Source organism: Polyergus mexicanus, unplaced genomic scaffold, assembly GCF_030449975.1.
Source record: "Polyergus mexicanus isolate NDT 795.1 unplaced genomic scaffold, iyPolMexi1.0 SCAF_9, whole genome shotgun sequence".
NCBI lineage: Eukaryota > Metazoa > Arthropoda > Insecta > Hymenoptera > Formicidae > Polyergus > Polyergus mexicanus.
The window spans coordinates 9,913,499-9,941,374 of record NW_027223329.1 but is presented as its reverse complement, the minus strand read 5'-3'; the positions used below and the strand labels follow the sequence as shown (position 1 = coordinate 9,941,374).

At 34.4% G+C, this 27,876-nt stretch overlaps 4 protein-coding genes and 1 pseudogene across 7 annotated transcripts; 3 read left to right on the top strand and 2 right to left on the bottom strand.

The window, feature by feature from the left end:
- The first annotated feature begins 51 nt into the window (after positions 1-51).
- Positions 52-9,073, top strand: Cdm (importin-13-like protein cdm). Its single transcript, XM_070300933.1, has 10 exons — positions 52-421; positions 688-852; positions 987-1,133; positions 1,208-1,470; positions 1,615-2,368; positions 2,641-3,550; positions 3,623-3,769; positions 3,865-4,180; positions 8,140-8,282; positions 8,351-9,073. Exons 1-8 carry the CDS (start codon positions 281-283, stop codon positions 4,107-4,109), a joined length of 2,772 nt encoding a protein of 923 aa, XP_070157034.1. The 5' UTR covers positions 52-280; the 3' UTR covers positions 4,110-4,180; positions 8,140-8,282; positions 8,351-9,073.
- Positions 6,199-13,181, bottom strand: Pcm (5'-3' exoribonuclease pacman). 2 transcript variants are annotated; one of them, XM_070300931.1, is made up of 18 exons: positions 12,959-13,181; positions 12,295-12,732; positions 11,705-12,149; positions 11,369-11,619; positions 11,132-11,298; positions 10,667-11,049; positions 10,246-10,538; positions 9,892-10,178; positions 9,539-9,815; positions 9,119-9,388; positions 8,817-8,977; positions 8,372-8,748; positions 7,904-8,292; positions 7,739-7,825; positions 7,488-7,661; positions 7,110-7,346; positions 6,578-7,039; positions 6,199-6,506 (listed from the first exon to the last, which is right to left on the bottom strand). In XM_070300931.1, exons 1-18 carry the CDS (start codon positions 13,031-13,033, stop codon positions 6,327-6,329), a joined length of 4,953 nt encoding a protein of 1,650 aa, XP_070157032.1. In that variant the 5' UTR covers positions 13,034-13,181; the 3' UTR covers positions 6,199-6,326. The 2 variants fall into 2 exon arrangements, with proteins under 2 accessions (XP_070157032.1, XP_070157033.1); XM_070300932.1 differs by lacking the exon at positions 7,488-7,661.
- A 263-nt stretch (positions 13,182-13,444) lies between these two features.
- Positions 13,445-20,483, top strand: Nvd (cholesterol 7-desaturase nvd). Of its 3 annotated transcripts, none has more exons than XM_070301266.1 (7): positions 13,445-13,574; positions 14,438-14,608; positions 15,814-17,234; positions 17,599-17,783; positions 18,275-18,441; positions 18,903-19,081; positions 19,433-20,483. In XM_070301266.1, the coding sequence occupies exons 3-7, from the start codon at positions 17,148-17,150 to the stop codon at positions 20,153-20,155; spliced, it is 1,341 nt and encodes a 446-aa protein (XP_070157367.1). In that variant the 5' UTR covers positions 13,445-13,574; positions 14,438-14,608; positions 15,814-17,147; the 3' UTR covers positions 20,156-20,483. The 3 variants fall into 3 exon arrangements, with proteins under 3 accessions (XP_070157367.1, XP_070157365.1, XP_070157366.1); XM_070301264.1 differs by having other exon boundaries at positions 14,438-15,106; positions 15,809-17,234; XM_070301265.1 differs by lacking the exons at positions 13,445-13,574; positions 14,438-14,608 and having other exon boundaries at positions 15,518-17,234.
- Positions 20,484-20,966: 483 nt separating this feature from the next.
- On the bottom strand, positions 20,967-23,051 carry LOC138936138 (probable cytochrome P450 6a13; annotated as a pseudogene).
- Positions 23,052-24,270: 1,219 nt separating this feature from the next.
- LOC138936266 (cytochrome P450 9e2-like) lies at positions 24,271-26,474 on the top strand. Its single transcript, XM_070301532.1, has one exon. It carries the CDS (start codon positions 24,392-24,394, stop codon positions 25,898-25,900), a length of 1,509 nt encoding a protein of 502 aa, XP_070157633.1. The 5' UTR covers positions 24,271-24,391; the 3' UTR covers positions 25,901-26,474.
- The last annotated feature ends 1,402 nt before the right edge of the window (positions 26,475-27,876 follow it).

Here is a 27,876-nt window from a genome sequence, read left to right as displayed (position 1 = left end):
TAAAACATGGCCGCGGTAAGTAAGACTAGGTCAGTTTAGGTTAGATTAGATCAGGCTTATGTTGTGCAATGTTATGTTATCGTGCGGGTAAGAAGCGCTCTATTGAATCTCGCAAAGTAAGATGATAAGAAATTGGAAAAATGCGCGATCAGTAATACGAATTGGACGCACAAACGACGTCCTGACCGGTGTGTTGGATTTCCTTGTAGGGCGTATGCTGCCCTAATAAGAACAACGGATATCGAACGTTGTCGAAACGACATAGCACGAGACGCTTGGAATGGATTATGCAACGATCGTCGACGATGCAGTCAAGCAATTCTACTCGGCGGGCAACAATGAGGCTCATTCATGGCTTCTACAAGTGCAAGCCTCTCCCGAGGCCTGGCATTTTGTATGGCAACTTTTGGATCCCTCTAAGGTCTTCTTTCTTACAAAGCTTCAAATTTATTTTCTCTTATTACGTCTACTTTTTTTATAAATCGCTTGTAATGTTCTTTTTTTCTCGATGATTCTATAATTCTATACTTTAAGAATGTTACGAGCAGAGTCAGATGATAACTTTTCACACTATTCTTGAACAAGAAAACAATGTAGCTGTAATCAGAAAATAAGTTGAAAATATTTTAAGTGTTTTAACAGTGATCTAGAATTAGTTGATCTTTTTTGATTTACATTATCTTTCAGTCATTTGAAGTGCAATTTTTTGCGGCAACAACTTTACATGCAAAGATATCCAAACAGTGGGATGAAGTGCCTCAAATTGAGTATCCAATGTTAAGGGAACGTTTGCTTAATAGTGTGAGAGGAACCAACACTCCTACATTTATTCTTGCAAAGCTTTGTCAAGCGGTAATATATACATACATATTTTGTTTTTCTTAATAATTTAATAAAAGGATATGGTGTGTGTGTTGCAAATAATTAGCTAATATTTGCATATAATTCATTACAGTCATAAATTATCTAATGTGCTCTAATTTCAGTTAGCTGCATTTGTGGTCAATGTTTACAGTGCAGAAAACAGAGAAAAAAATAAAAGTATAGTTGATGAACTGCTTAGCATTGTACCTTATAATTCTCCATCTACATTAGAATTGTTACTTCGAGTACTTTTAATACTTCCTACTGAGGTATATAAATATATGTGAAATTATTTCTGTGCTACTTAATTTTAACTCTTTGATGATTGCAATTATTTGTTTAGTATAAAAAGAAACACGAAGCAAAAAGTGCCAAATTGCGGGAAGCCGTTCTTAACTTAATCAATAGTTGGTGCCAAACTGCGTGGCTTTTGCAACAGGTCTTTTCAATGTGTAATCTCAATTCTGAAGGTAATGATAATACATTGTATACCTTGGGTCTGGAATGTGCTCAGTCATGGCTCAAAATCGATCAGTTACCTTTAGAAACCACTGGCCAGATCTATCCCTACTTATTAATGGCTGCAGCTCACTATGCACCTAATAGGTACAATTATATTATATATAAAAGAAATGGAATAACGCGATAAATCGGCTATTGTAAAACTTAATTATGTAATGATAAACAAAATAATAAAAAAATATATGAGTTAAACCAAATAATTTAATAAAATTACTTTTTCCATTATAGAGAAAGTGGCGATGATGAGAATATCAAAAACTGGGAAATAGTACAAGATTGTTTAACTATGATTGTGACACGTTGGGAACTTCAAAAGCGACCTCAAACTTTCTGGGAATGGGCTACTGCTTTGGTATCGATGGCGAAACAACACAACGAAAAATATTTCTGCGAGATACTAACTGCCATCGGGGAGACTCATAGCCGAGCGTTTCTCATCGCTCTCGCTGAGAATTCCAACGAGACACATGCATGGACGGCCATGCATTTGATCGAATTATTGTTGGATTGTTCGGAGCAGAAAGGTCGTTATCCTACGGAAGAGACGCGTAGCTCTATACCGTTTGGATTTTGGTATGCATTACAAGATGATCTTTCCACGTTGGATCAACCGTTGGAGAGTCGAGCTCTAGAAGCATTGAAACCCATTTATTTTCGATTGGCCCAGGCATTGTTGCGAAAATCGACATTACCTGCATCTCCGAACGAAGGAGGGAACGCGGACGAACGCGAGCTTTTTAGATGTTACAGACAGGATGTGGTGGATACATTGGATTATTGTTACAAAGTTCTCGGTACTGATCTGTTAGCACTTCTGGGACAAAAAATGAGCCTTGAAGATTTAGCGTGGACTGACATAGAATCCACGTTGCATGCTTTCAAAGCTCTAGCCGAAAGCGTTGGCACTGAAGAGTATTATTACATTCCCGCACTAATAAATTTGATTCTCGTTCGCATACCTTATCATCTTTATCCTGAAGAGGTATGTATAATTTCTATGTGATAAAACAATTAGAATTGTGAATATCATTCTTATAATCCACAGTCAATATTAATAGTATTTTTTTCTAAATAAATAATATTATATGTAAAAAAGTAGTTTTTCTTATATTTCTCTTTTTTCTTTTATTAAATAAAATAATTTTAAGAATTTAAAAATTGAATTTTTTTTATAAGAAATGTTCAAAATATGACATATACTTTTTTGTTTTTACTGTACTATCGTGAATTTAATAACAAACGATTCATCTCCAGGTATTAACGTGCGCCTGTTCGACGCTAGGCGCATACGCCGAATGGATAGGGGAGCATCCCGAACCTTGGCTGAAACAAGTATTGCAACTCGTTACTGAAGGACTGACCAGAGGTTCTATGACGTCACCTTTTGCAAGTATGGCGCTAAAGGATCTGATCAGAGAATGCGAGTCGCACCTCATCCCTTACGCACCGTCCATCCTCCATACCATCAGTCAAACATTACCAAACATCGAGCCCGGTGGTAGGGAAGGCTTGCGACTCATGTATGCCGCCGGAAAATTACTCAATATATTGCCCTCTATGGAGGAACAATTAGTGCATCTTGAAGCGACATTAGGATTATGCGTGATGAGGATAAAAGAGCTGTTGGAGCAACCGTTATTCACGGCGCGAGTCGGCGTGACAAATTATTTGAAGATGGTTACCACATTCTTTACAACTATCGAAGGTGCGATCGGTAAAGCTGTGTTGGACGGCGTATTACCGGTGTTTAATCAGATTGTTATGCATCATGAGTGGAGTCAGGACAACGCTACATTGGAGGCGATGCATATATGCGCGCAACGATCTCTGTCAGCGTTACAACAGCCGGAGATAGAGGCACGACCCCTGCTTCCAATTTTGTCAACTTCGTATAAAATCTGGCCGCATCCGGCCGCGTTGAATCTATTGAAGCAGCTCGTGCTGTTATTTAGGAGAGATCCAGACAACATCGTAGGTCCGGTGCTCGCAGAAATAAGCTCGATAACGTTGAACGGCGTGAAGGCGTGCAGATCGGTGCAGGGCGACCTGTCCGAATGGTCGGACTTAATGGAAGCTTATCTAGACGTGCTCACGCAAATCTGTAAGAAGAACACTAGGATATTGTTGCAGATTCCAGATCAAATACCGGACATGTTGCAGTGCGGTAAGCGCAATCGTGTGTCTCAATATATTCTTAATATTTAAATTATTTTACAACGTAATTTTTTTTCTATAGGAATCGCATGCCTAACTCTACCAGAGACAGCTACAGCCAAAGCGGCCGGTCATTTTCTCAGTAACGCAATTATGCAAAGTCCGCATCTGCAAACGTTTATTCAACCGATCGGGCAAGAACTTGTCTCCGCAATTTTGCATTGTGTCGGTAAGCAATAGAAATGCACAAATATTTGGCGCGTTTACAAAACCTACGCTGGACTATTTATTTGAGATCGCTCATTTATTTATTTTTTGTTGTAGGTGGAGCAGTATCTCATAGTAATTTAGATCCACATGCCGAAGTTTTATTAGCATTAAATAAAACTTGTTCGGAATGGACCGTGCAGTGGTTACGGATTGGACTGGAGAATCAAAAGAATCTTGCTGCTGTAGTGTTACAAAGGGAAAATATGATACGCATTTTGACAGAGAGAACAAGAGCGACACGACTTTGTGAAGTATTAAAAGAAATTAGTATTCAATGTCGTCAAAAAAAGGGACTGTGACAATAGAACTTTCAAAATCGACAGATTTGATGGCACGAAAAACAAATCTAAGGCAATTGTTATAATCTAAGGTAAGAAAAATAATGTAATACACAGAAGTTGACATAATTTATCTCTTCGTAATAAATACTACATTATATATATATATATATATATATTGTTTCATACACATTTTGCATTTGTTTGAATTGTAAAATATTCATGAATTATATAAATATTAAGTAGCGTATCAAATATAGAAATGTCTTAGTAGTGTCACACATGATGCAAGATAAATCGCGATAAAAAAATATATATTTAATATATATACATATAATCAAGTGTCCTTGCTTTGTATTATATAATCGCGTCATCGAACCATAATTTTTGGGGGAAAAAAATAAAAAAAGGAGTCGAGACCGAACGAAATAAAATATCTCAATATAATTAGTAAAAGTATGGTGAGAGTGGAGAATATAATAAAGTCTGAACAGAGAGTCTAGTATTTAGATCCGCTGCCTCAATTTCGAAAAAAAAAGAAGGAAAGAAAAACTACCAATTGCTCCCATATTCTACTTATGAGAAAAGATATGCAGTCACAAATGTATTTTTTTCTTACAGCAAAGCATATCGTCTGTCTATTGACGATTCCCTATGATATAAATAGCGTAATTTGTATAAATGCTCGATATAATTCTTTTCTCCATGATGATAGATTTGGAAAAAATATTTTTGCAGATTCATGGAGAGAAAGAATGGAGGGAAATTTCTTAAATAATAAAAAAGTAAATTGAGGAATTGTCATATCTTTCCGATTATATCATTTTGATTTCAAGTTAAATATCTTTCAAAATTGTTACAGCCGAGTTTAAGAGAATTGTCCAAAGGTAATTCAATGAACACTTATGCCATATCGAATATCTTTTCCATTATTATGATAAAAATATCAATATTCGTATAATTTGTGATAGGAAGGGTATTAATTTGTGTGTACATATCTATAGGATTTCCTACACCGAAGAAGTGATTGATAAACTATTACATATATATATAAGATAGACAAAAGTGGGGAAAATAAGGAAGAGAGGAAAAGAAATTTTTTTATTGATTTAATAAAAAATCACTATAAGAAATGAAAGAACACATAAAAATAATTCAAAACAATGTTTGAGATCATTATAAAAAAAATATATTCAATAATCAGTTATGATTTACTTTATTTTACAGTAAAATTGAAACATCTTGTTGGAGTTTATTCTATTAATTATTTAATTTTAATTTGTTCCTTGCTGTAATATAAAAAAAAGAAACATAGAAAAAATTGTCGTGGACACATGTTGTTATTTGTATATTATTTAATATCACTTTCTGATTATCTTATGTATGTAACATGCATATGTTACTTGCATAACGTTGCCTATCGAGATACAAATCACATGCTGCAATAAAAATAGATGTTTTGCTGCTTTTTCTAAATCGCGCATAATGCGTTATTAAATAATAAATTAAATTCATTTATGCACAAACCAACGTTATTTAACGATTTTGAATTTTTTCAACAAAGTTAAAGATAGTATAAACTGATCGTCATATGTGTGCACATGATACGTATATATTTTAATAAAATAAAATTTTTAAAAAAGAGGGGACATTATTATCAAAATCTTCACGATATACTTTTGCTTTAAGCTTTTGTGCATATCATTTAAATTTTGTAATTTTTTATAATTAATTACGTAAAAATATCTGAATAAATAATTTTCGAACACTCTCATAAAAAAATAAAATAACTAATCAACACACATATAATCATAAAGTATTCTGATAATATATCGTGCTAATATCAAAATATAAAAATTCATGAATATAAATGATACACATAGCTAATGCATAGCAAAATGTAAAAAAAGGCAAATTAAACAATCAATTAACTTTCTCACTTACGTTCTTTACATATGTTATGTATATAAGTTTGGTGTATATACATTTGATTCGAGAAAAAGAATCTACAAATTATTACTTGGTACGATTATATCTAAGTACGAAAAATGTTCAATGCACCAATGTGTAAAGTTTTTGCAACAAGAGATAAACTGGCCCATTGGAAATCTTCAAAGAAAATTGCTCGTTTTTATTATAAAATGTAAAAAACGAACGCGTGATGGAATTTCGGTATTATCTTGTATGTACATATATAATTTGCAAAGCTGTCCCATCTTGAAAGATAGAATAGATTTTTCACTGGGGAGGTTCACCACCATTTGATAAGGGTGGCGAACCGAATTTCGCGGCGACACGCGATTTCCTAGGTTTGGACGATTTTCCCGCGTTATATTGCAGCTGTTGTTGCTGTGATTGTTGTTGCCGTTCGTTTGATGTCTTTTCTCTGACCTTATTTACAACCTCTTGTTTTTCTTTCTGCGTAAGAAATTGACGATTTAATAATCCGAATTAGAGATTAAGAGGCGATATAACTTTTATTTACAAACCTTGGGTGACGTTTCTTCTTTTTTTTGCTGTTGCTGTTGCACTTTAGGGCTCGAATTCTTCTTGGAATTTGGATTGGTTTCTCTTGCAGCTTGTTTTACATTGGCGTTTCTGCTCTTTTTCTGTGCTTGTAACGGCACGAACGTGTTCTTAATCTCCATCTTCGGTCCGTTCTGAGGACCCTTTTGTTGTCCTTGTTTAGGTTGTTGTTGTTTGCCTTGGTTATATAACGCGGTTTGTCCGACCGCTGGATTTGGCGGCATTTTCTGGTTCCATTTCGGGTAGAATATATTAGGCTGCACAAGTAGATTTTGCGGAAACGGTGGCATTTTCGGAGGTCCCATGGGCATTATAGGAGGTCGGATATTTTGAACCCAATTAGTTTGTTGATTATTATACCATTGTGGTCGAGGCGTCAATACGATTTTCGCATCATGTGTCGCTACCATATTTAGATTTAACGCCTAATAATAATAATAGCTATATTAATACAAAATACAAGACCGATATTAAATTTTTATACGCTTATCGTACCTTATACGCTCGTTTTGCAGCACTTTCTGTGGCTAGTTCGTGAGTGATGCAAGGATCGCCCTTAAAAACTCTTGCATGATCTACCATAATGTGGGCGCTAATCAAACCCGTTTTTTCATCGATGATATAATTATATTTTGGTATGCCAGCTCCGCTATACGAGAAATGTTGTAATAATTGTGTGCTATACCAAACTGAATGTGCTCTCTCTTTTCTCTCTTCCGTTCGTCGAGCATGCTAAAAAAATAGCAACAACACACATTTTATATAAAAATTATTAGACAGACATACATATAGTTGTTCCTTTTTTCTGTATTATAAACAGCGAACAAGTCATATACATATATATATAGCACAATAGGACATAGATAGACATACATCAAACATTTGTTGAACCAAAGGTGGGGGATTTAATGTTTGATCTTTTTGCGAAACTGTCGCTTTCTGAAGCGTCATCGCGGATGTAGAGTGTTTGCTCTGTTGCTTATTTGTTTGCGCATTTACATCGGGAATCTTTAACATAGCTTTCAAGAATGCGCTAGGATCTTGTGGCTGTTTTTTGGGGAAATACAGTGATAGATCAAACATATAATTTTAGAACATACTAACACATATCCAACAATATTTACCGATTGCATATTATGATTGTTGCTGAATGGCTTAACCTTTGTCATCATTGGATTCGATGATATTTTCTCAGGCGGTCCGTTCGGTTTCTATATCATATATTACAAAATTCAAATATTTACAAGATTCACGAAACAATTTCATAAATCTATATCATTATATTGTACCTGTATCTTATGCAATTCGTCCCATAGCGCTTGAAATTCAGACGTTTGATTAGGTGGCACATTCTGGCGGGAATTTTGAGGCAATGCCGCGTAAGGCACCGTCTTTGAGTCTGATTCTATCATGTTTTGTTGTACCATTATACCCAAACTAATGTCTCGACTTAATTTTTCGAGTCCTTTCTTAGCGAGTTGCATTTCCGGATACGACTTCGACGATTGATCGTTCTTTTTATTAGGAGAAGCTGGATTCGCGATTTGTTTGCGGCAATCTGCCGATTCATTTGCTGGATTCCCCTGCTCGTTTCTTTCACCAAAGCTGATATTTATGAAGTCCATAGCTGCCAAACGATAGCCGCGAGATGCAGAGCAACCGCTTAATGTAAGTCCGCCTGTAGTATATACATCGTTAAATAGAATATACCGTAAAAGTTTTTTTTCGTATTTCAGAAAATTATGTGCTTCTCTCACCGATGAAAGGCTGGTCAAACAAAACGTCGCACATAATGTCCGCTGGATTGTTCGCCTTTCGTATTCCTATTATAGTACCCTTAGCCCCGAGCGGTACGCTGAAACCGTTTCGAACGCAGCATATTCTGTCGAATAAACGATTCTGAGAACTCGGATCAGGCGGCACACTACGCAAGTGTAATCCCGGTTTGAAGAGCAATTGTGGTTTTACTTGTATAAAGACCATTTTGGTATTTTGAGTCTTTAGGTATTTCTCTGTTTCTTGCTCGATCTGTTTCACTAATTCCATTTCGACGATATCCATGCCACAGGCACGACTTTCTATACCGTCCAATTGTGTTTTTAGCCATATGACTATATCTTTCAACTCGTTTGATCTACAACGTCATGTATTATGTACAGATTTTGATAATATAAAGTACAGGTAATAAAATACACAATGTACCCCTTGTTGAATAGGTCCTCTTCTTGGAAAATGTCGTCTGTTATGTTTTGAGCCAAACGCTCGAACAAATTGGGACATTTCGTCATATAATTGCGAATCAATTCAATTGCTTTTGCACTGTACAACCATTGACTATTTTCTTTTCTAGTATAACCAGTCATCTTTAAAAATTTTGTATTAGACAGAGATAAAAGAAAATTGGTCCACAAAATTGTATGCGTAATGATACATTAGTTACATCTATATAAAATTATATTTAAAAATGCAAATGTCAAATTTATTTGAATAATAATTTTTCTCACCTCTTCATTCTTTTTATTGAACTTTAAATTCAATCCAACATTATATTTGGCAATTTCCTCTTTCGATGCTTGTATAACATAAATTGTTCCAGTAATTCTACTTAAAAGATGACTACTTATTCCAAGACGTTGTGCAGCAATACTGCCATGCATATATCGAGTCCTTTGTTGCACATAGGCTTGTTTAATGATCTCAAATGTTGGCTCCTTTGTAATCTTTATACAAATTTTAATTCTGCGTGGCTTTGGATGATCCTTATATTGCATAACCTATAAATTCATAAAATGCTCTTGAATTAAAAAATTTGTTTTTTCAATGATTTACACAAACTTAATTAATTTATCAGATTAGTTATCATTTCGATAAATTTAACTATAAATTTTTCCAATAATTATTTTGATATATATATGCAATTGTACCTCTCCCATTGCACCATAATAAGGATGTCCCAACATGAAACAGAAAGTGCCTGGTACAAAAATATCATGCATAGTTTTATAAACCGGTAGTTTTTTACTGTGGATAGAAATGTCTTTAACCACAGTCTGATAAGCGTAAGCCATGGGAAAATCGCTCCATTGTTTCTCGATCGTCACTTTTCCCTGAGCACCGAAAATGCATTTGTTTCCCAAGTATGTACGGGCGTAAAGTAATACGTTCGTATCGCCTATGTCTATCCCAAGACGCGACATATGTCTAAAAACAAATATTATGTGGTTATACTCTTAATATCATTCTATTATTAATGTTATGTTAAAAAATTTTATCTTACGTGTCTCTGATTTGTTTCTTTTGTGTACACCATTCCACATTTAACAAATCCTTCACGACTTCCTTTTTCAGATTATTATTGCTGTAACCCTCTAGTGGATTAATTAAACTGAATTTTACGTCGTTATCAGCCACACCAATCACGAGAGCCTCCTTCAGGTGAGGCCATCCGACACATACACTCTTCCCTAATAATTCTGACGCTACAGTTGTTAAATTAGGTGCTTCTTTTGATATTATACTTAGGATCATATTTTCTCCCATTGATGCCTGTTGGAATACTTTAACCTGAAAAGACACTTGTGTAACAAACTATTAAGAATCGAGGCAATGTTGAAATTCAATAACGATATACTTTTGTTTTTTCTAAATGCGCTGTATGTTGTAAGTGCCGCAATACAGGAAATCCCGGATAATAAATATCGAGATTGAAATCCGGGGACAATCCTCCAACTAATTGTTCTCGCGGCACAAAAATTTCGTCGCGGTTTATTAAAGTTAACTGAGCACAATTGATAAATTCCGGAAAGTATGTTGTTGCCTTTTGAACACTTCGGATTGCATCATTATATGTGTATAGACACATCGGTCCATGTTTGTTTCTTGCTTGTTCCTCTGCTGTTAATTTCGATAAGTGTGGGTCCATAGCTATCAAACAGATGAATACAGAATAAAGAGATTTATGTATTTAGTTTATATATAATTTGAATATCAGTGTTTCAGATAAATGTTACATATCTTCAACTCTATCGAATAAAGAGAAAAATATTTCTCACCAGCCAACAATAGTTTTTCATCAATGAATGGAATAAGCACAACTGCTTCCCATTCCTGTTTTTTTCCATTTAGATCAGTTTTAAAATCATGTGGGTAATAATTTATAATAGGAGAAGACTCTTCTATCAATAGTGATTGGAATGTTTTTGGTAATAGATCTTTACTATGTGCAGGTAATACAGCTAATAATTGTTGGAAAGGTAAGAATGGCTCTCCCAATTCAAATTCTAATTTCAAATCCTTAAAATCTTTTATGTCTGAAATGTATGGGGCATAATGATGTGGATAATACCATGACCAACTACAACAACCATGATAATAATAATGCAAATTCCATTGTATTGCTCTGACATAGCCTTCAGCTTGCGAACGTAAAACTTCTCTAAAATAATCCATAAAAAATAGATAAAATTACAATTTTACAAATATCTCGCGTAAAAATTATATATAAAACTAAAACTTACGCATCGACATTTTTGTATTCCAATTTGTTCATATAATAATCTCTTTTATGTTGTACAAATTCCATGTTATATATATCACTATCAGATTCATCATCTATCATATCTATATCATTTATATAGTCACTATCATCTTCATCATCATTATCATCATCAGACTGACCTAAGGACTGTTTTACAAAGTTATTATTTATCTATCTCTAAAATTAGTAATAATTAAAAAAACACTTAAATAAATACCATCTCTGTAGTACTTTTAATTAAAGCATCTAAATCTTTATTTTGTATTTTTTGCGGAAATACAGTTTCGTCATCTTCCGATTTCTTATATACATGACGTTCAGTTTCATTAGGCCGTCTACCTGTTTTACTTTCAAAATATTTTAAATCAGCATACTGTTCATTAAATTGTTCTAAGTCTAAACGACTAAGTTTTTCCATAAACTTTTCAAAACGATCCAGTTTTAATGTTCCTGCTTCATTTATATAACCTAGAGTGAAATAATATTACTTTTATTCACACACAATAATATAAAATATATATATTTTACTAAAGTATTGATAAATTAATAAAACCTTCGAGTGTTGGTAATACTTCCATATATGCACGGTACAGAATTGGCAGTGCACCATTTGTAATATGTAAATTTGGCAAATGGGGAATAAAATCATTTCCCACGAGAAAACCCATTAAAACCCAGTCATCGATTATTTTCTCAATGTCAAATGCAAAAGATAATTTATCTTTGATTGGTGAAAACTCATGCTCTATATATTCTCGTAAAAGTGACAAATGAAGAAGGCAGAACTTTGTCTCCTCAGGAGTCATCCTTACTTGTTGTTTACCAAATTTGACCTCCTCTCTTAAAAGAGAGAAATTTGGCTCATGCGAACAGAGACCTAACATTATTAAATCAGCATCTAGACCATATAAACAATGTCTGGAATTACAGTTGTAATCTTTGCTTGCTTTCATATATCTTATATAATCCATAATTTTATGCTCTCCTTCTCCAGGAACCTGAAACAGTAATATTTTAGTAATTTACTCTATTCTATAAAATAATTGTTTTCACCTATACATATATATATATACATTATATCCACTACAGAGAGCAAACAAATTATATTAGTTTCCCTGATATTACAATGTCAAGGAAAGATACCTCAGATCCACTGAACAGTATTTTACATTTCTTCCAAGTATCATCCATAGAAATTTTATGTTCAACAAAACGTTTGAGCTGTTCGCCAAGTTTATCCATAAAAAGTGTTCCTGGGGTTATGCAATTTGAGTCAAATCTCTTTTCCTTGGGTATTTCAATACCTTTTGCTTTAGCTTTAGCCTCTTGTACTTCTGCATCCTTGGCAGCTCTAAATCGTCGACCCCTCTGCTGATTGATTTTAGCTCTAGGTGCTACACCATCTATCGCCATGAAGAACAACTTTTGTGGGTGTATCATGTTGAATAACACTTCTATATAGTGAAATATGTTTTTAAAAATATCCTTCTCAGAAATACGGAAACAAACATTATCATTCGGATGTGAACATGTATGTATGATACCATTCATATCTAAATATAAATAATCGAACTCTGGTATCTGGAAAAAAAAAACAGACAATTATTGAGTTTTTTTTTTCCATAGAACTGTAAAAATGATTAAAAGCCTCGCTTTTTTTACTGAATATGTAGCGAACTATTTAAGAGAAGGTAAGCTCTTTACTCCGCATTATGAAGAAACGAAGCGGACGAACAAAAAGACAAGAAGAAAGATGTTCGTTGCTCGAAGATAACATTATACTTTTCTTTTTTTTTTTTCCAAATACCTGATGTTCCTTTATGACCTCGCTGAGGCAGGGATATCTCTCGCTTATGTATCTAAAGAATTTCGGCACACCCATCTTGAGATCTCGTTTGAATGTCGCGAGTAAAAAACGCTCAATTCTGTACTGTCTATCAGGCAAACTGCGCGTTTCCTTGTAAAATCCCGTCTTTATAAAAATTAAAAGTTTTGCTCGCGGATGCGCTACATCAACTTTGCTTCAACGATAGCTCATAGTTTGTTTGTTATACATAGATGGAAAGACGAGCTCAAAGTTCTTGGACCCGCTTTCACGCTAAAATACAGTTTTCATTCAATGATACGCAATTGGCTGTCGAATAGAGAATTCCTACAGTCCCGAAAGTTCCTCTATTCTATAGCCAATCGCGTGACATTGTGTGTTTCTTCCTATGCGTTCGAGAACGTCATCATGCACACAGTAAATAACGATGATAAAACGACGCTCGGTGCCCATGGGTGACGTGTGACATTCTCGAACGCAGCCCTGTGTTCCGATTCCCCACCCGGGTGCACCCGATATTATAGTATATGTCACATATACTATAATATCGGGTCCACCCGGGTTTGATCGGTGATAGACCTTTTTGCTCCACTTCTTCGTAAGTACTCTAAATTGAAATATTTTATCTTTGAAAGTATAAAAACGTTCTTTAGCATATGTATGTGTACGTAACTGAAAACTATTGCTAATGTGTTTTATTTGGCTCACGGATTTTAATCTGAAATTCGACCTTAAAATTCTTTTCGAATGAATTCTTTTCGAAACGAACGAAAAAGAAATAGAGAAAAATATATTGATTAAGCAACTATTTTTAATTGCTAGCGTCACATAAAATTGGAATCGATAACGGTAGATTAAAACATTGCCTAATACACTAAATACTAAATATTCTCTCGAGAAATATAACGGTTGGAATTCAAAATGGTAACTTATCCAATACAACAGACATGGATGATATAACGACAAGGAAAGATGTCTTTTCATAATGAAATTTGCAGAGAATTGTTTACAGATATCTCATAACACGTTTGTATTTTCATTATAAATTACAATATTTTTTGTTACGAATATTATCGATTATACAGGTTGTTCGGAAGGTATATATAACTATATACATCACTTATTCCAAATATTAAAAAAGATATTTATCAAACAACGAGATATATAACTTATGAATTTTGCGATTAAAACTTGGAAAACTTTGCGTTAATTTGAACATTTTACATCACATAGTGACATGTACAAGATATTAATTAATTCTTTATTTTATTGCTATTAATTTACGAATTCGTAATTAAGAAATATTTTTAGTTTTTTGTACATATCTCTAGTAAAAAACAATACATTATTATTTAACTACTTATAGCATTCTGTGTATATGTAAGATAAAGAAAAATCATAATTTTTATATTATAGCGCGATATATAAATAAATAATTAATTTTTTGTTTAAATGATTAAGGTAATCAATTCGATGGAGGCGTCAGTTCCTACAGTATCTCGGAGTATCATCCTTGGAGCTTGAATTGTGTGGCTGTTTTATATATATGCCCTTAAAAGATATCTCTCAAAGATTATTAAAGGAAAGTTATTCTATTAATGAGAAAGCAACAAGGCGGTAAGCACGTTCCAAGTAATACTACATTGAAAGATGATCTCGCCTCATGTTCTTCGGCGCGAGAAATGGCAATTAAGCACTTTCGAGCTTTACGCATTGTTCAAATATTTTGATTGTTGCCACGCAGCATATGACACGCGTTAGCTGTCTTGCAGCTTTCGATTCCGCCTGATACGGGTTCTACGGGCGAGCGAACGAACGAACGAAAGCGATCTCATTACCGTCGTCTCACCGAATAATATTACGCTGCGGCGGCGCGAAGCATGAGCGTTAGAATTTTTCGGCCACGGGAGAGAGGAAGAAAAAAGAAAAACGAAAGAAAGAGACGAGCATCTTGATAAATGGGAAAAAGCGCCATTTCGTGAATTTTCGAGGCGATTTTATCGTCACCGTCGATCTCGCGCCGGAGAGTTTCTTGTCTTGGTATACGTTTGAATAATTAATCTGTTCGCTCCACGTATATCCACATCAGGGATGCAGCGCGTTACCACCTCGAGATCGTATACTTATCCGGTATGCTTAACATAGTCGGTGACGGACAATGGCCCGACAGATTTTTAAATTGTAAAAACGGGTCGCATCGACTGAATATCCTAAACCTTTTCGCTAAGGGATACTCTATCTTTTGATTCTGGATTATCTGCGAGCAAAGGTCATTCGCTTTTCCTGTTTTTTATTTATATCTTTTGAAATTTTAACGATTTCAAAAGATGATGGAAACTAATTGTTTATTGAGAAATATATAGACCTTATACATACGTTACTTGACAATGAAAGAAGATTTATGATGCTTATTTTTCATTGAAACATTAAAATATAAATTTTTGAACGAATGTTTAAGTGTCAGAATTGATTCTTTCTGTTCTATTCTTTTTTGTTTTTTTTAGAAAAATACATCTTATATATTTCGTATGAATAATCATTTACTCTTGCTATTTTTACTTTACATAATTATATTCGTTTATAAATGTCATTTTTGTCTGGATAAGACATCAATAATTCTGCCATATATATATATTTCTTACTTCTCATTTTTTTCAAAGCGAGAAATTCTTTTGCTTCTTTTTACTTTTCCGTTGGATATATCGGCTATGCTTTTCTTTATATCTTTATTCATATTTCGCTTCGATAAATAAGGCCGATATTCTCTATATGATCATTTTATTCATACGATACATGTTCGAAAAACGATACCAACGTTTACTATTTCGCAAGCTAAGGATTTCGGCCAAAGAAGACGAAGGGGAAACTAGAAGGAGGAAAGGATAGGAGATGTGTGCGAGCTGTCAGTCATCGTCATTGATGACGCTGCCAATAATGCGTTCATGAGAAAAGATACACTGAGGAGAGGAAAATATATATCTTTCGCAAGAGAAAAATAAGAAGAAGAGGAAACATTCGTCCGTATTAGCGACGCAAAACCAGAAACGCTGGAATATAAATACGAATCCCCGTGATTCTGTCCGCTAGAACCGATATGCTAAGCGTACGGACGGACGTATACATCGGCGAGCTTGAAGCATTGATCGATATACAGTCTCGATAAAAAGAGACACGCCGGTCGGCTGAAGAGGACGATGAAGAAGCGGCTGAGGTGAAAGAGGAGGACAAGAAGAAGACGAAGGGGACTCGCCGCGGTTTTAGATCCGATGATATAGGTGGCATCGATATATAAGCCGCTCGTTGACTCGTCGCGTCCTCCGCCCGTGGCCGGGCATACATAATCGGATAACCGTTTACGTGACACACGACGCCGCCGAGTTCCAGCCCCAAGTCAATCGCGGCACTTCGAGAAAGAAACACGCAATTCGGGAGACACGACGGAACGATCGGCGTATATAAAACCGCGAATGAACTTTCCAGGTGTTTCAATTGCTCGAAAACCTTTATAAAAGTGATTCCATCGATGGTTTCTCCTTTTCTATGTCAGCGCGCTTTTTTTCTCCTCCCGAGCTTTTTTCCATTTTTTGTATATATACATATATATATGTATATATGCGCACTCTATATATTCTCTTTCTTTCCTTTTCCCTTTCTCCAACACGTCTTCCTTCTCATGTACCCTTTGGATCCATCGCGTTCTCCAAGTTTTCTACGTCGCTGACTCTCCCTCTGGCTGTGGGTCTCTTATACGCATTGCGTCGCATCGCTTATACTGATGCACACGCATGTATGCGCTTATATATTAACTAACTAACTATACCGCAAGTTATCTTTCTTTTTCTCCCTTTCATTTTCTTATCCTCTCGTCCTATCCTTCCTCGGACAGGAGTCCTCCTAGTCCTTTTTTTGTCCAACTCCCGACGAACACGCGCGTCCTCTTTGCCGGTAGCTTCTTCCTCCTCCCCCCACACCCTTTCAACCCGTCTAACTCTTTCTCTTTTTCTTTCTAACCCCCATCTTCTCATCATTTCTCGTCATCGTTTTTACTTTGCACGCTCCCGTTTATCTTCCGTACACACACGAGCGGAGCCAAGAATTGCAAGGTGTACCTGTCGGGATAAAGGAGTCGAAAGAGCGACATCGTGCGAGCGTGACACCGGGAGAAGAGACGATGCTGGAATGGTATATCGGGATTGCGACCACCGTGCTGGTCTTTCTCATCTACTTTGCGTATTTCTTCAAATTCAACTGGGTCAGAGTAAGTAGTAATCTTTTTGAATGACTGTACATGCAAGCATTTTTTCTTCAATATTAAAAGAACAATTTTTAAATACAGCAACAGTATTAGCTAAATTGATTAAAAAGTTAATTGAAAAATTAATTGCAATTAACATTTGAAGTGCTTATTTTACAATTATATACAATTTTTAAAGAAATTTCTTTCTCAACGATCAGAATATAAAATAAAGGGAGGGAGAGAGAGAGAGAGAGAGAGAGAGAGAGAGAGAGAGAGAAAGAGAAAGTGTATTTTAAAGATAATTAAATTTTGTTTATTAAATAAATTAAACTTTTTTTTTTAATTTATGCAGCATTCTTTAAAATTAGTTTGATATTTATTAAAGGACTTGAGGAATGAAGGTAAAACGCGGACCGACTGTGGTGTTTATGTGAGATCCAGAAATCGGAAAGTGGGTAAATTACCACCGGTATATCCGAACGGATGGTTCGCTTTACTCGAGAGTTCGGAAATAAAAAAGGGCCAGGTGAAACACGTATCTGCCCTCGGAGAAAATTTCGCGGTCTTCAGGTACGTCAAAGGGTGCAAAATTTTTTTTGACAGACATTTAACGATTGTTTAACCGTCGCTGTTCTTTAATCGTTCTTTATTTTTTTATATTTTTAGTATTATAAATACTAAACTAACTAATACGTATATTAATGTCGATAATTTTAACATGCATTACATTTTTTCTATTACTTATGAATTTAAAATTAAAATGCATTAAGTGTGTACACAAGTTGTGATGTCTATTTTATATATAAAGAGGATTTTACAAATTTTTTATATATTTAATTTATTTATTAGGTAATTATATTAGGTAATTATAATTTAATTAAAATACATTACCGTTAATTCAATGATTTTTTAAAGTTGAATCAGAATATTTGTATTGTTTGAATAATTTTTTTCGTACTGATATTTCTTCGTATTCAAAGTTTTTGAGGAGCGATCTCTATACTTAAGAAGTTAAAATAATGTATACTATTTATTATAATAAAGTTTTCAATTTCTTAAAGAACCGAAAGAGGCATCGTAAACATTTTGGACGCGTATTGCCCACATTTAGGGGCAAATATGGCTCAGGGTGGCCGTGTTAAAGGGGACTGTTTGGAGTGTCCCTTTCATAGCTGGACATTTCGCGGGGAGGACGGTCGCTGCGACAATATACCTTATACCGAAAAAGGTAATTAAAGTTCACATATATTTCTCCCAGTTGCGCATGCCGATATTTATTTACTTCTTCCCATTCCCGAGATATGCTATGTTGATCAAGATTGGATGTTTTTGTACCCTGAAACCGCATTCCTGCATCGAGATATTTGTTTGTGTATTTTAAAAGTCTATTCCCGATTATATACAATGCAAATATTCAGAAGCGATGCGATATTTCGCGTATCGACATTATTTAATGTTTTGTTATTGTACTATTAATATTTAACGAAACATTTTTTGTCTTAATTTAAAATTTTAATAGTTAAATAATGTAATTACAATATGGATATAATATCACATGTCTTATTGATAAAATATATTTACATTACTTGATTATTGAAATCAAATATGGAGATCGTTTATCGTTTATCTCTTTTATATATTCTAGCCATATTTAATTGTTCGCCGTATTTTTTTTCTTATATCGCGCAGTGCCGGTAATCGCGCGTGCAAAAGCCTGGAAGTGTCGCGAAGTGAATCACATCATCTTCGTCTGGTACCACGCTGAATCCGCTGAACCAGATTGGCAGCCACAGCCGCAAACGCATATTTCCAATGGGACATGGCGCTATCAAGGTCGCAATGAGTTCTTCATCAATTGTCACATACAGGTTTGTCGTGCTCTCGATTCTCCAGCCGATATAAAATCTCTCCGTTATTAGTTTATATATGAAGGAGGAAGATACTAGAGGAAAAGAAAAGAATCCGCATAATGTAATAAAGTGAATATAAATGAATTATAGATTGATTATAATCTATTTAATCTATATAATCTATTATAATCTATTTAATTGTTGATTTTATTTGAAAGAGTCTTAGCTTCGAAAGTGCTTACGGATATGTTAGATAGACTTAGCATTGAAAAGTATTACGAAGAGTTATTTTTAATTGATTTTTCTATTCCATTACTTTCTTATCTCGAAGAATGTATTTCTAATTGACAATAAACTTTACATATGTAGGAGATAGCTGAAAACGGGGCCGATATTGCACATCTCAGCGCTGTGCACGGTCCAGCTATGTTCTTCTCCAGTAACGTCTCTTGGCTAGCTCGGCATTCCTGGACTACCGATGTATCGTGGCGGCCGTACTGCTTGTACAATGAGACGAATGTAGACAAGGAGATGGATGCGGTAGCGAAGAAAGCGGAGGTACGCGTCAAACTGAACAGCGAATTGACCGATTATCCGATCGCCGGCAACGACGACGAAAAGAATCATTATCATTTCCCAGTCGTCGAGAATGAAGGAATCGGCCGAAGGCAGAAGCACAAGGCCGGCTTGCAAATGCGCCATAGTTTGACTTTGCTGGAACGCTTCACTGTGCTTGTCGTAGATGTGCGCGTCGAACAGATTGGGCCTGGGTACGTCGAGCTGCTGCTCGATACATCATTCGGGCCCGTGTGTATCTTGCAAACGGTTACGCCGATCGAGCCGATGCTGCAACGAGTAACCCATCAGATTTTTTCACCGCCACTATTGGCGCCCTACGCCAATCTGGTTTTCCTAGGCGAGTGCATAATGTTTGAGCGCGACGTAGTGATCTGGAATCATAAGAAGTATGAGCGGCACCCAATACTGGTGAGTGAGGATCGTGCCATCCGAGAATATCGGCGTTGGTACTCGCAGTTCTACTCCGCTCACAGTCCTACCTACCAGACGGCCATTCAGAACTTGCAGTGGTAACAATACAAGGCGCAGCTTTTTGTAACCGGTATCTCACACTGGCAAAATTTTAAATCCTGGTATAATATCAACAGAGAGGTTTGGATCTATAATACTATTAATATCCCAAAATTGCTCGTATATTTATTCACGATCATGAAATCGCAATGATTGATGTAGAATCCAATAGATGATTTATAATACATAGAACTCAAGAATGAATTGTATTTATAATTTTATGTATCGTATAATACGGTGAATACTACGGAGAAAAATCAGAATACATATATATATTTTTAAGAATAAAATTATAAACAGAATTTTATCACAAACTATGTATAAATCGTCTAAAATGGTATTTATAAGTGAATTGAGAATTTTTTCGTATTTCACTGTTTCGTTGTATTTATTCAAATACATTCACGATAAATATTAGAAAATCAAAAACGCCATTATTTCTACCGAATGTTTAAAATCCTTGCAATAATTTAACACAATTGATGATCTTTTAAAGATATCAACGATTGTATATCGAGAATGGGAAAATTCATATCGATAGAAAAATATTCATTATACAACAGTTTCATTGTTTTGTATCTTTCACTGCGAGCGTTATCAATTATTATATACTTAAGACGTTAATTTAAGCGTTACGATGATTAACTGCTGATTAAAGCTTCTTTCGGTTTATAAATCAGTTTGTTTAATTATGACTTGACATTTATTTTAGAAAACACTATGATTAAAAATTATATAAGTAATTATATTATAACATACAGAATTTATATAAAAAAAGAAAGTATTATAAAAATGAAAAATTCTTTACGCATTACAATTCTTTTAATTTTTATATACAAATATAGCAGTTTTAAAGAAGAAATACTTTAAGAAGAAATTTATATTTATACAAGAAAATCTGCTACAGATTTTACTTTTGGACATATATATGTATATAAGAATCCTGTTATAACTTTAGTTCAAAAGAAGATTTTTACATTTAAAGCTGTTGAAAAAAAACCCATAGATCACCTTTCGGTGTTGGTAAGATTGTGTTGGGCTCCATTTTTAAAGGTACTTGCGTCCTCAGAGAAAGTTCCAGGCTACATTTTCTCAAGATTGCAGCGAAACCCGCCTTCATTTGCAGTAGAGCCATTCTCATTCCAACACAGATTCGCCAACCCTCACCGAAGGGAAGAAAAGCGAATTTCTCGATGCTGTGTTTTCTGTTTGAACTGAATCTTTCAGGATCGTACACTTCGGGATCTTCCCAATACCGAGGATCTTTCTGCAGGCCCTGGACGGGTATCAAGATTTCCGTTCCAGGTTGTACGCGACAAACAAGCCCATCGGATCCTCTTAGCTCAAATTCTTCCGTACATTGCTTTTGCAGAACTGCTGCTATAGATATGATCCTTTGTGACTCATTAAAAACCTGGTTCATGTACGTCATCTCCTTCAAGCCTTCGTAAGTTAAAAGAAAAGGTAACGCGATAGGTTTGTTACATTAACATATAATAAAATAAATAGATATTTATTACAACAATAAAATAATAAGAGTGACACTGCATAACGGATATAAACGCGAATTATTACACGCAGTGATTTTGCGTAAAATGATAAGAATGACACTGCATGACGGATATAAAAGCGAATTATTACACGCAGTGATGTAATGTGCAAATAGCGGGTATCAAGATCTTCGTTCCAGGTTGCACGTGACAGACAAGCCCATCAGATCCTTTCAGCTCAAATTTCTCCGTACATCATTTAGTTATAAGTCCCGTTATGGGTACGAGTCTCTGTGACTCATTCAAAACCTGGTCCATGTACATCATCTCCTTCAAGTCTTCGTAAGTTATCACACCATCATACTTGTTGAGTACAGTTATGACTTCCTTGCGTAATTTCTCCTGCACTTTTGGATGACTAGCTAATTGAAAACCAACGAAACTCATAACAGTGCTGGAAGTCTCATAGCCGTCAACAAAGAACGATATTGCATGAGATGCAAGCATCTCGAGATCAAATTTATCGTCTTCAATTCGCTCCAACTCTGTCATTAAATGAAGGAAATCGTTTCTGAGTATATCGTCCTTTCGTCGTTGCTCCATAAGATCCGCAACCAATGTTCTGAAAAAATGATCGATGTGTTTCGGAATGAAGCTTATCTTGAAGATTTTGTTCAACGACGGGATGAGAAACAGAGGAGCAAACAAAATCTTATTTTTGTTGAAAATGGCTTGACCAATTTTTCGGAAAGATATGTCTTCTTTCTCATCATTGAAGCAGAATCCGTCCACGCCGAAACCGCCGGCGGCCACCACTTGTGCGGTAAACCTGGAGCATAAGTCCTTCAGTTCCAGCTTTATCTTCTCGACTTTGCTAACCTTGTTATCGAGATAGTTTTCGAGTATCATGCATACCGACTTGACGCTCTCAAGCAGGATTTTCAGTCGTATACTAGAGAATGCATAGGTGAAACGCTTTCTTCCGATGACCTACTTATCGCCGGAATTGAAGAAGGGATTATGTGCTAGCAAAGGATTCAAGATTGGATCAATATCAAAGTTGTTTTTGGAAAAACTCGCAAAATTCGTCTGCAACACTGTTTTTACCAATTCCGGCTAATAATTATCAACGACGGTGATGTGAAGTTGTAAAATCCGATCATGCTATGATTCATGTTATCTCTGTAGATTTTGCGACAATATTCCGGCAAGGTCGTTCTCATACAAATCATCCACAGCATATGGCCGATTCCCGGCAGGGCTCCATCCGCGCATGGTACTCCACGTTTTGGCCAGTATTTGTTTTTTTGTGTCAGGTAAAAATAAAACACTACAAGCACTCCGATGATCAAAGATATTAACACGACAGCCATCTCGTCTCTTTCGAATCATAAACGATATTGAATTGCACAGAGTGATTTACCCTTGAGCACATATTATAGTCGCGATTGGTTGTTAGAGTAGAATTACTGTGAAGTATGTATATGTTGATTGCGTCGATTAGCTCGTGAACGAGAAAGGCTGCAAAGATAAATAGTGATAAAGTTTACTTTGATGATTATTTTAATTTTATTTAAGTAAATTTTATTACAATAAAATACCAACCATATTTCTTTGCCATTATATATAATTAATTTTTAATCTTTTATTTGTTAAGGAGAAAATAATTTATTACAAAATTTTTTACAGTAATAAATAGAAAATTAATGATTATTATGAAATTGCACATATAAATTTGTTATTCAAGTACCGCACGTGTCTCATACAACTTACAGATTTGTTATCGAGATAATAATAATCATGGTGTGAAAAAATCATCATTTGACTTTGTTGAACAGATTGACCTTAACTTTATCTAATAAAAACAGATTGATACATTCTGTTATCACTGTTGGTTGCAATAACATGATATTAATACGTAAATAGCTTCTCTAGTAAAAAGCTTCTCTAGTGCAAAGAAAATATCTCAATGTCAATATCAACGAAAGTTAATAACAGTTACAATTGTAGGAACATCTCTCTCTCTCTCTCTCTTTGTATCTTTTTCTCTTTCTTTTTTAAATAAACTCTCTAATTTCAATTTGATCGGCGACTATTAACGATAAGTAATGTAACGCACTTTATTAATGTAATGTAATATATGCGCATTTTGTTAATATTATTTTGTTATTGTGAATAGAATTATAATTTTTTTATTATTTTACATATAAACAAGGATCACATATTTTAAAAACGAAAAATTATATAATTAGAAATTTTGCTGTAGACAATTTTGCTAGTTAAATTAATCATTAATTAAATTAATTAGAATTTGGTCAAACTAAAATTAATATCAATAAATTTTCATTGATAACGGAGAGAATAACGGATATTTTTTTTCTGTTAAGAACAATTTTATTAAAACTTTAACGATGATAAATAACATTTTACATGTATACAATATATAAATAAATAATTTACATTAGAAATTATGTTACATAATACTAACTAAGATTAAGCTAGGTCATCCATTATCATTGATACGCAGCTTGCCCGTTTATTTGCTGATGCTACACGCGCTTCGTGCGTGTTGGTGCACTTTAGAGGGGAGAAACAGTCGTACTTGTCATAGGCTGCGTTTCGTTTCATGATGTACTTATCCTTGTTGTTCACCGAATGTTAAACAAGGATAATGCGCATTATGCATGAAACGGAACACAGTCGAGTGTTTGATCGTTCAGTATCATTAGATCTTTTATGAGAAACAGAAATGGCTCTCGCGATCGTATCCTTGATTCTCATAGCATTATTGATTCTTTACTTTTATTTAACAAAGAATTTCAACTATTGGCAGAAACGTCAAATACCTTGCCCGAATGGCGCTCTACCTGGAATTGGTCATTTCTGGGATTTCATCACCATGAAGACTACCTTCTCAGAGTGTTGTCGCAATATTTACAACAATAATCGGAGTCACAGTATGGTGGGAATCTACAACTTCAGATCACCGGCGTTGATGGTCATTGAACCAGAGCTAGTAAAAACGGTATTGCAAACCAACTTTGCGAACTTCCACGAGAACGGCTTTAAAATCGATCCTGATTTGGATCCTCTTCTGGCAAACAATCCATTCTTTACATACGGCGAGAAATGGGTAACTAACAGGAAGCGTTTGACTTATGCATTCTCCAGCATGCGACTGAAGATTTTACTTGAGAGCGTCAAGCAAGTATGCGTACAATTCGAGAACTTCCTGGATAGAAAATTGAGCAAAGTCGGAAAGATCGAATTGGAGCTAAAAGATCTATTTGCCAGATTTACTGCGCAAGTTGTATCCGGTGTTGGTTTTGGCGTAGATGGATTGAGTTTCAACGAGGAGAAAGAGCATGAATCTTTCTACGCGATGGGCAAGTCGTTCCTCCAACCGTCTGGTGTGAACACCTTTATCTTTATACTTGTTTTCTTTTTGCCTTCGCTGAGTAAAGTTTTTAGGATGCCTTTCCTACCAAAGAGAGCCGATCGTTTCTTTAGAACAATACTCGCGGATGTTATGGAACAAAGAAGAACAGAAGAGAAACCCAGAAATGACTTTCTTCAGTTGATGGCTGATTTGGAACGGGTAGAAGGTACTAATATTGACATGAATATTCTTGCGTCTCATGCAGTATCGTTTTTCATTGACGGTTATGAAACTTCTAGTACAGTTTTGAGCTTCATTGGTTTTGAATTAGCTAGCCATCAGGAGGTACAAGCAAAATTACGCGAGGAAGTGATCTCTGTGCTCAATAAATACGATGGCGTAATTACTTATGATGCTCTGAAAGATATGACGTACATGGATCAAGTTATAAGTGAATCACAGAGAATCGTTCCTACAGTAGGATTTTTGACTAAGAATTGTACAGAAGAGATCGAACTCAAAGGATCCGATGGACTCGCTTGTCACATTGAACGCGGAATGCAAATTCTAATACCCGTTCAAGGACTGCAGGAAGATCATCGGTATTGGGAGCGTCCCGAAGTATTCGACCCCGAAAGATTCGGTCCAGACAGAAAACACAGCATCGAGAAATTCACTTTCCTTCCCTTCGGCGAGGGTCCGCGAATCTGCGTGGGGATGAGAATGGCTCAGTTACAAATGAAAGCATGTCTGGCTACATTTCTAAGGAAGTATAATCTTGAACTTTCCCCGAAGACTCGTGTACCTTTAAAGATGGTGACATCGACCTTTTTGCCTGCGGCAGAAGGTGGTCTTTGGGCCATTATTCGGCCGATTTAACAATTAGAATTTTTTTTTCTCATGATACTTTAATATATATATATAATATTTCTTTTTTATTTTTTATATAATTATATAAGGAAATGAGCTCCTATAAATATTTTTGTGCAGCTTTTACGTTATTTGATGACAAAAAATTGTTTTAAAATACGTTTTTTGTTTCTTTTATTTTGTTCTTATTTAGACTATATTATATTATTATAATGTTAAGAAAAAGAGAAAAAGAAATTTAATATTTTTAGAGCAATATTATCATTATTGATATGATATTTATTATTCTTGATTCCACGATATCATTAATCATGTATTGTACAACAATATCACGACTGTACGAAATGTCTAGTTTGCTGCTTTAGACTACAGATAAAGAATAACATATATTTTCCAATAAACGAATTTTATTTGCATGGAAGTCAATTAACTGTGCTATATATATACAATACATTTTATATACTTGTAGATAAATATATAATTTATAGAGAATATAAATTTTTTATATTACATAATATATAATGTAGTTATTAGCCAGTTTGTAAGAAAAATATAGTTATGGCATTGGAATAAAATTCATCTTTTCATAGAAAACAAGTGTTCCTGTATAATTAAGCTGCTTGTAATTAATTGCAATCGTTGACAAGTCATTGATAATGATTAATTATTATATGTAAATTTTTATTTATGAACATTTGTTATAAGAGAAAGTATATGACATTTATCGGATATAAAAAAAAATGCATTTTGGATATTATATATACAGTGTTTATTTGTTAAATATACTTATATATTCTATATACATATATCATAAGCGCATTATTCTTTTTATACGAGAATACATATATACGTTCTTAGTTATTAGAACTAAATTCTTATTATATTATTTCATATAATGATAGAGAGTATGTGTTATAAGACATATGCGTAAATTAAAATCTATCAAATAAGGCACTACATGGTGAAACCAAAGTATTTTAAATTTTGCAAAAATCAGACAGTGACAATCGTTATGTAAATTAGAATCAAATTAGTGATTCGCAACGTGATCTTTGCTGAAATAATATTCGCTGGAATGATATTTACAATTGTGATTCGATTAATGCATTATGTTATTTAGCGATATATATGTAACTTTAAATCATTATCAAACTGATGATTGATTTGTATTTCGCCGATTAAAGTCTTAGCTCTTTAATCTTAAGAGAGCGCGAATTATGCTTGCTTTTGGTGCTAGTTTAATTAACAGTAATAAAACAATTTCTCTAATTCTTCAAGAACAAAAACTGAAAACACGGGCAGGCAACTTCTCGGTGTGGGTTTTCAGAGGTATCAATGGTAACTTAACAATAAAACGCAATTTCATATAACAATAATCAAGGATATAAAAGATAACAAAATTAATTAACAACAACGATTATATACGCGCGTTATGATGGCTGACCAAGTATTTTTGATGATTAAATATTTATCGCGGAATTTGTAGACGTTAGAGGATTATCGTTGATCGATAATCTAATTAGAATTTATAAATTAAATACAATTTTTTATTATATATAGTTGATATAATACATCATGGAGATTATCGATTGCTTTCCGTTATGAATCTTTATAAATTCTTACTCTCCAAGAAAGATAAAAGTTTAATGAGTTTCACGTTTTGCGTACAAAATTTATAAACTCTTATTTGAAAAATTTTCAAGCGTATACATCTATTTTCGGAAAATCCTTTCTTTTATCGTGCTTGTTTGGGACCCGTATTCACAACATCGAGTAAGTCGCACAAATAAAATTTATATGCCAGGAAAGAAATATAAGCGTAATCATTATTAATTGCCCAATTGGAATTGTTTTGATTAATCGCCCTGCCGTCAACAGTAATAAAGCAATCTGGAAATGTAATGCTCTCGTAATAAAATCTAAATAGTAAATAGTAATAAAAATAATATTAATAAAAATAAAAATAATAATAATAATAATAATCA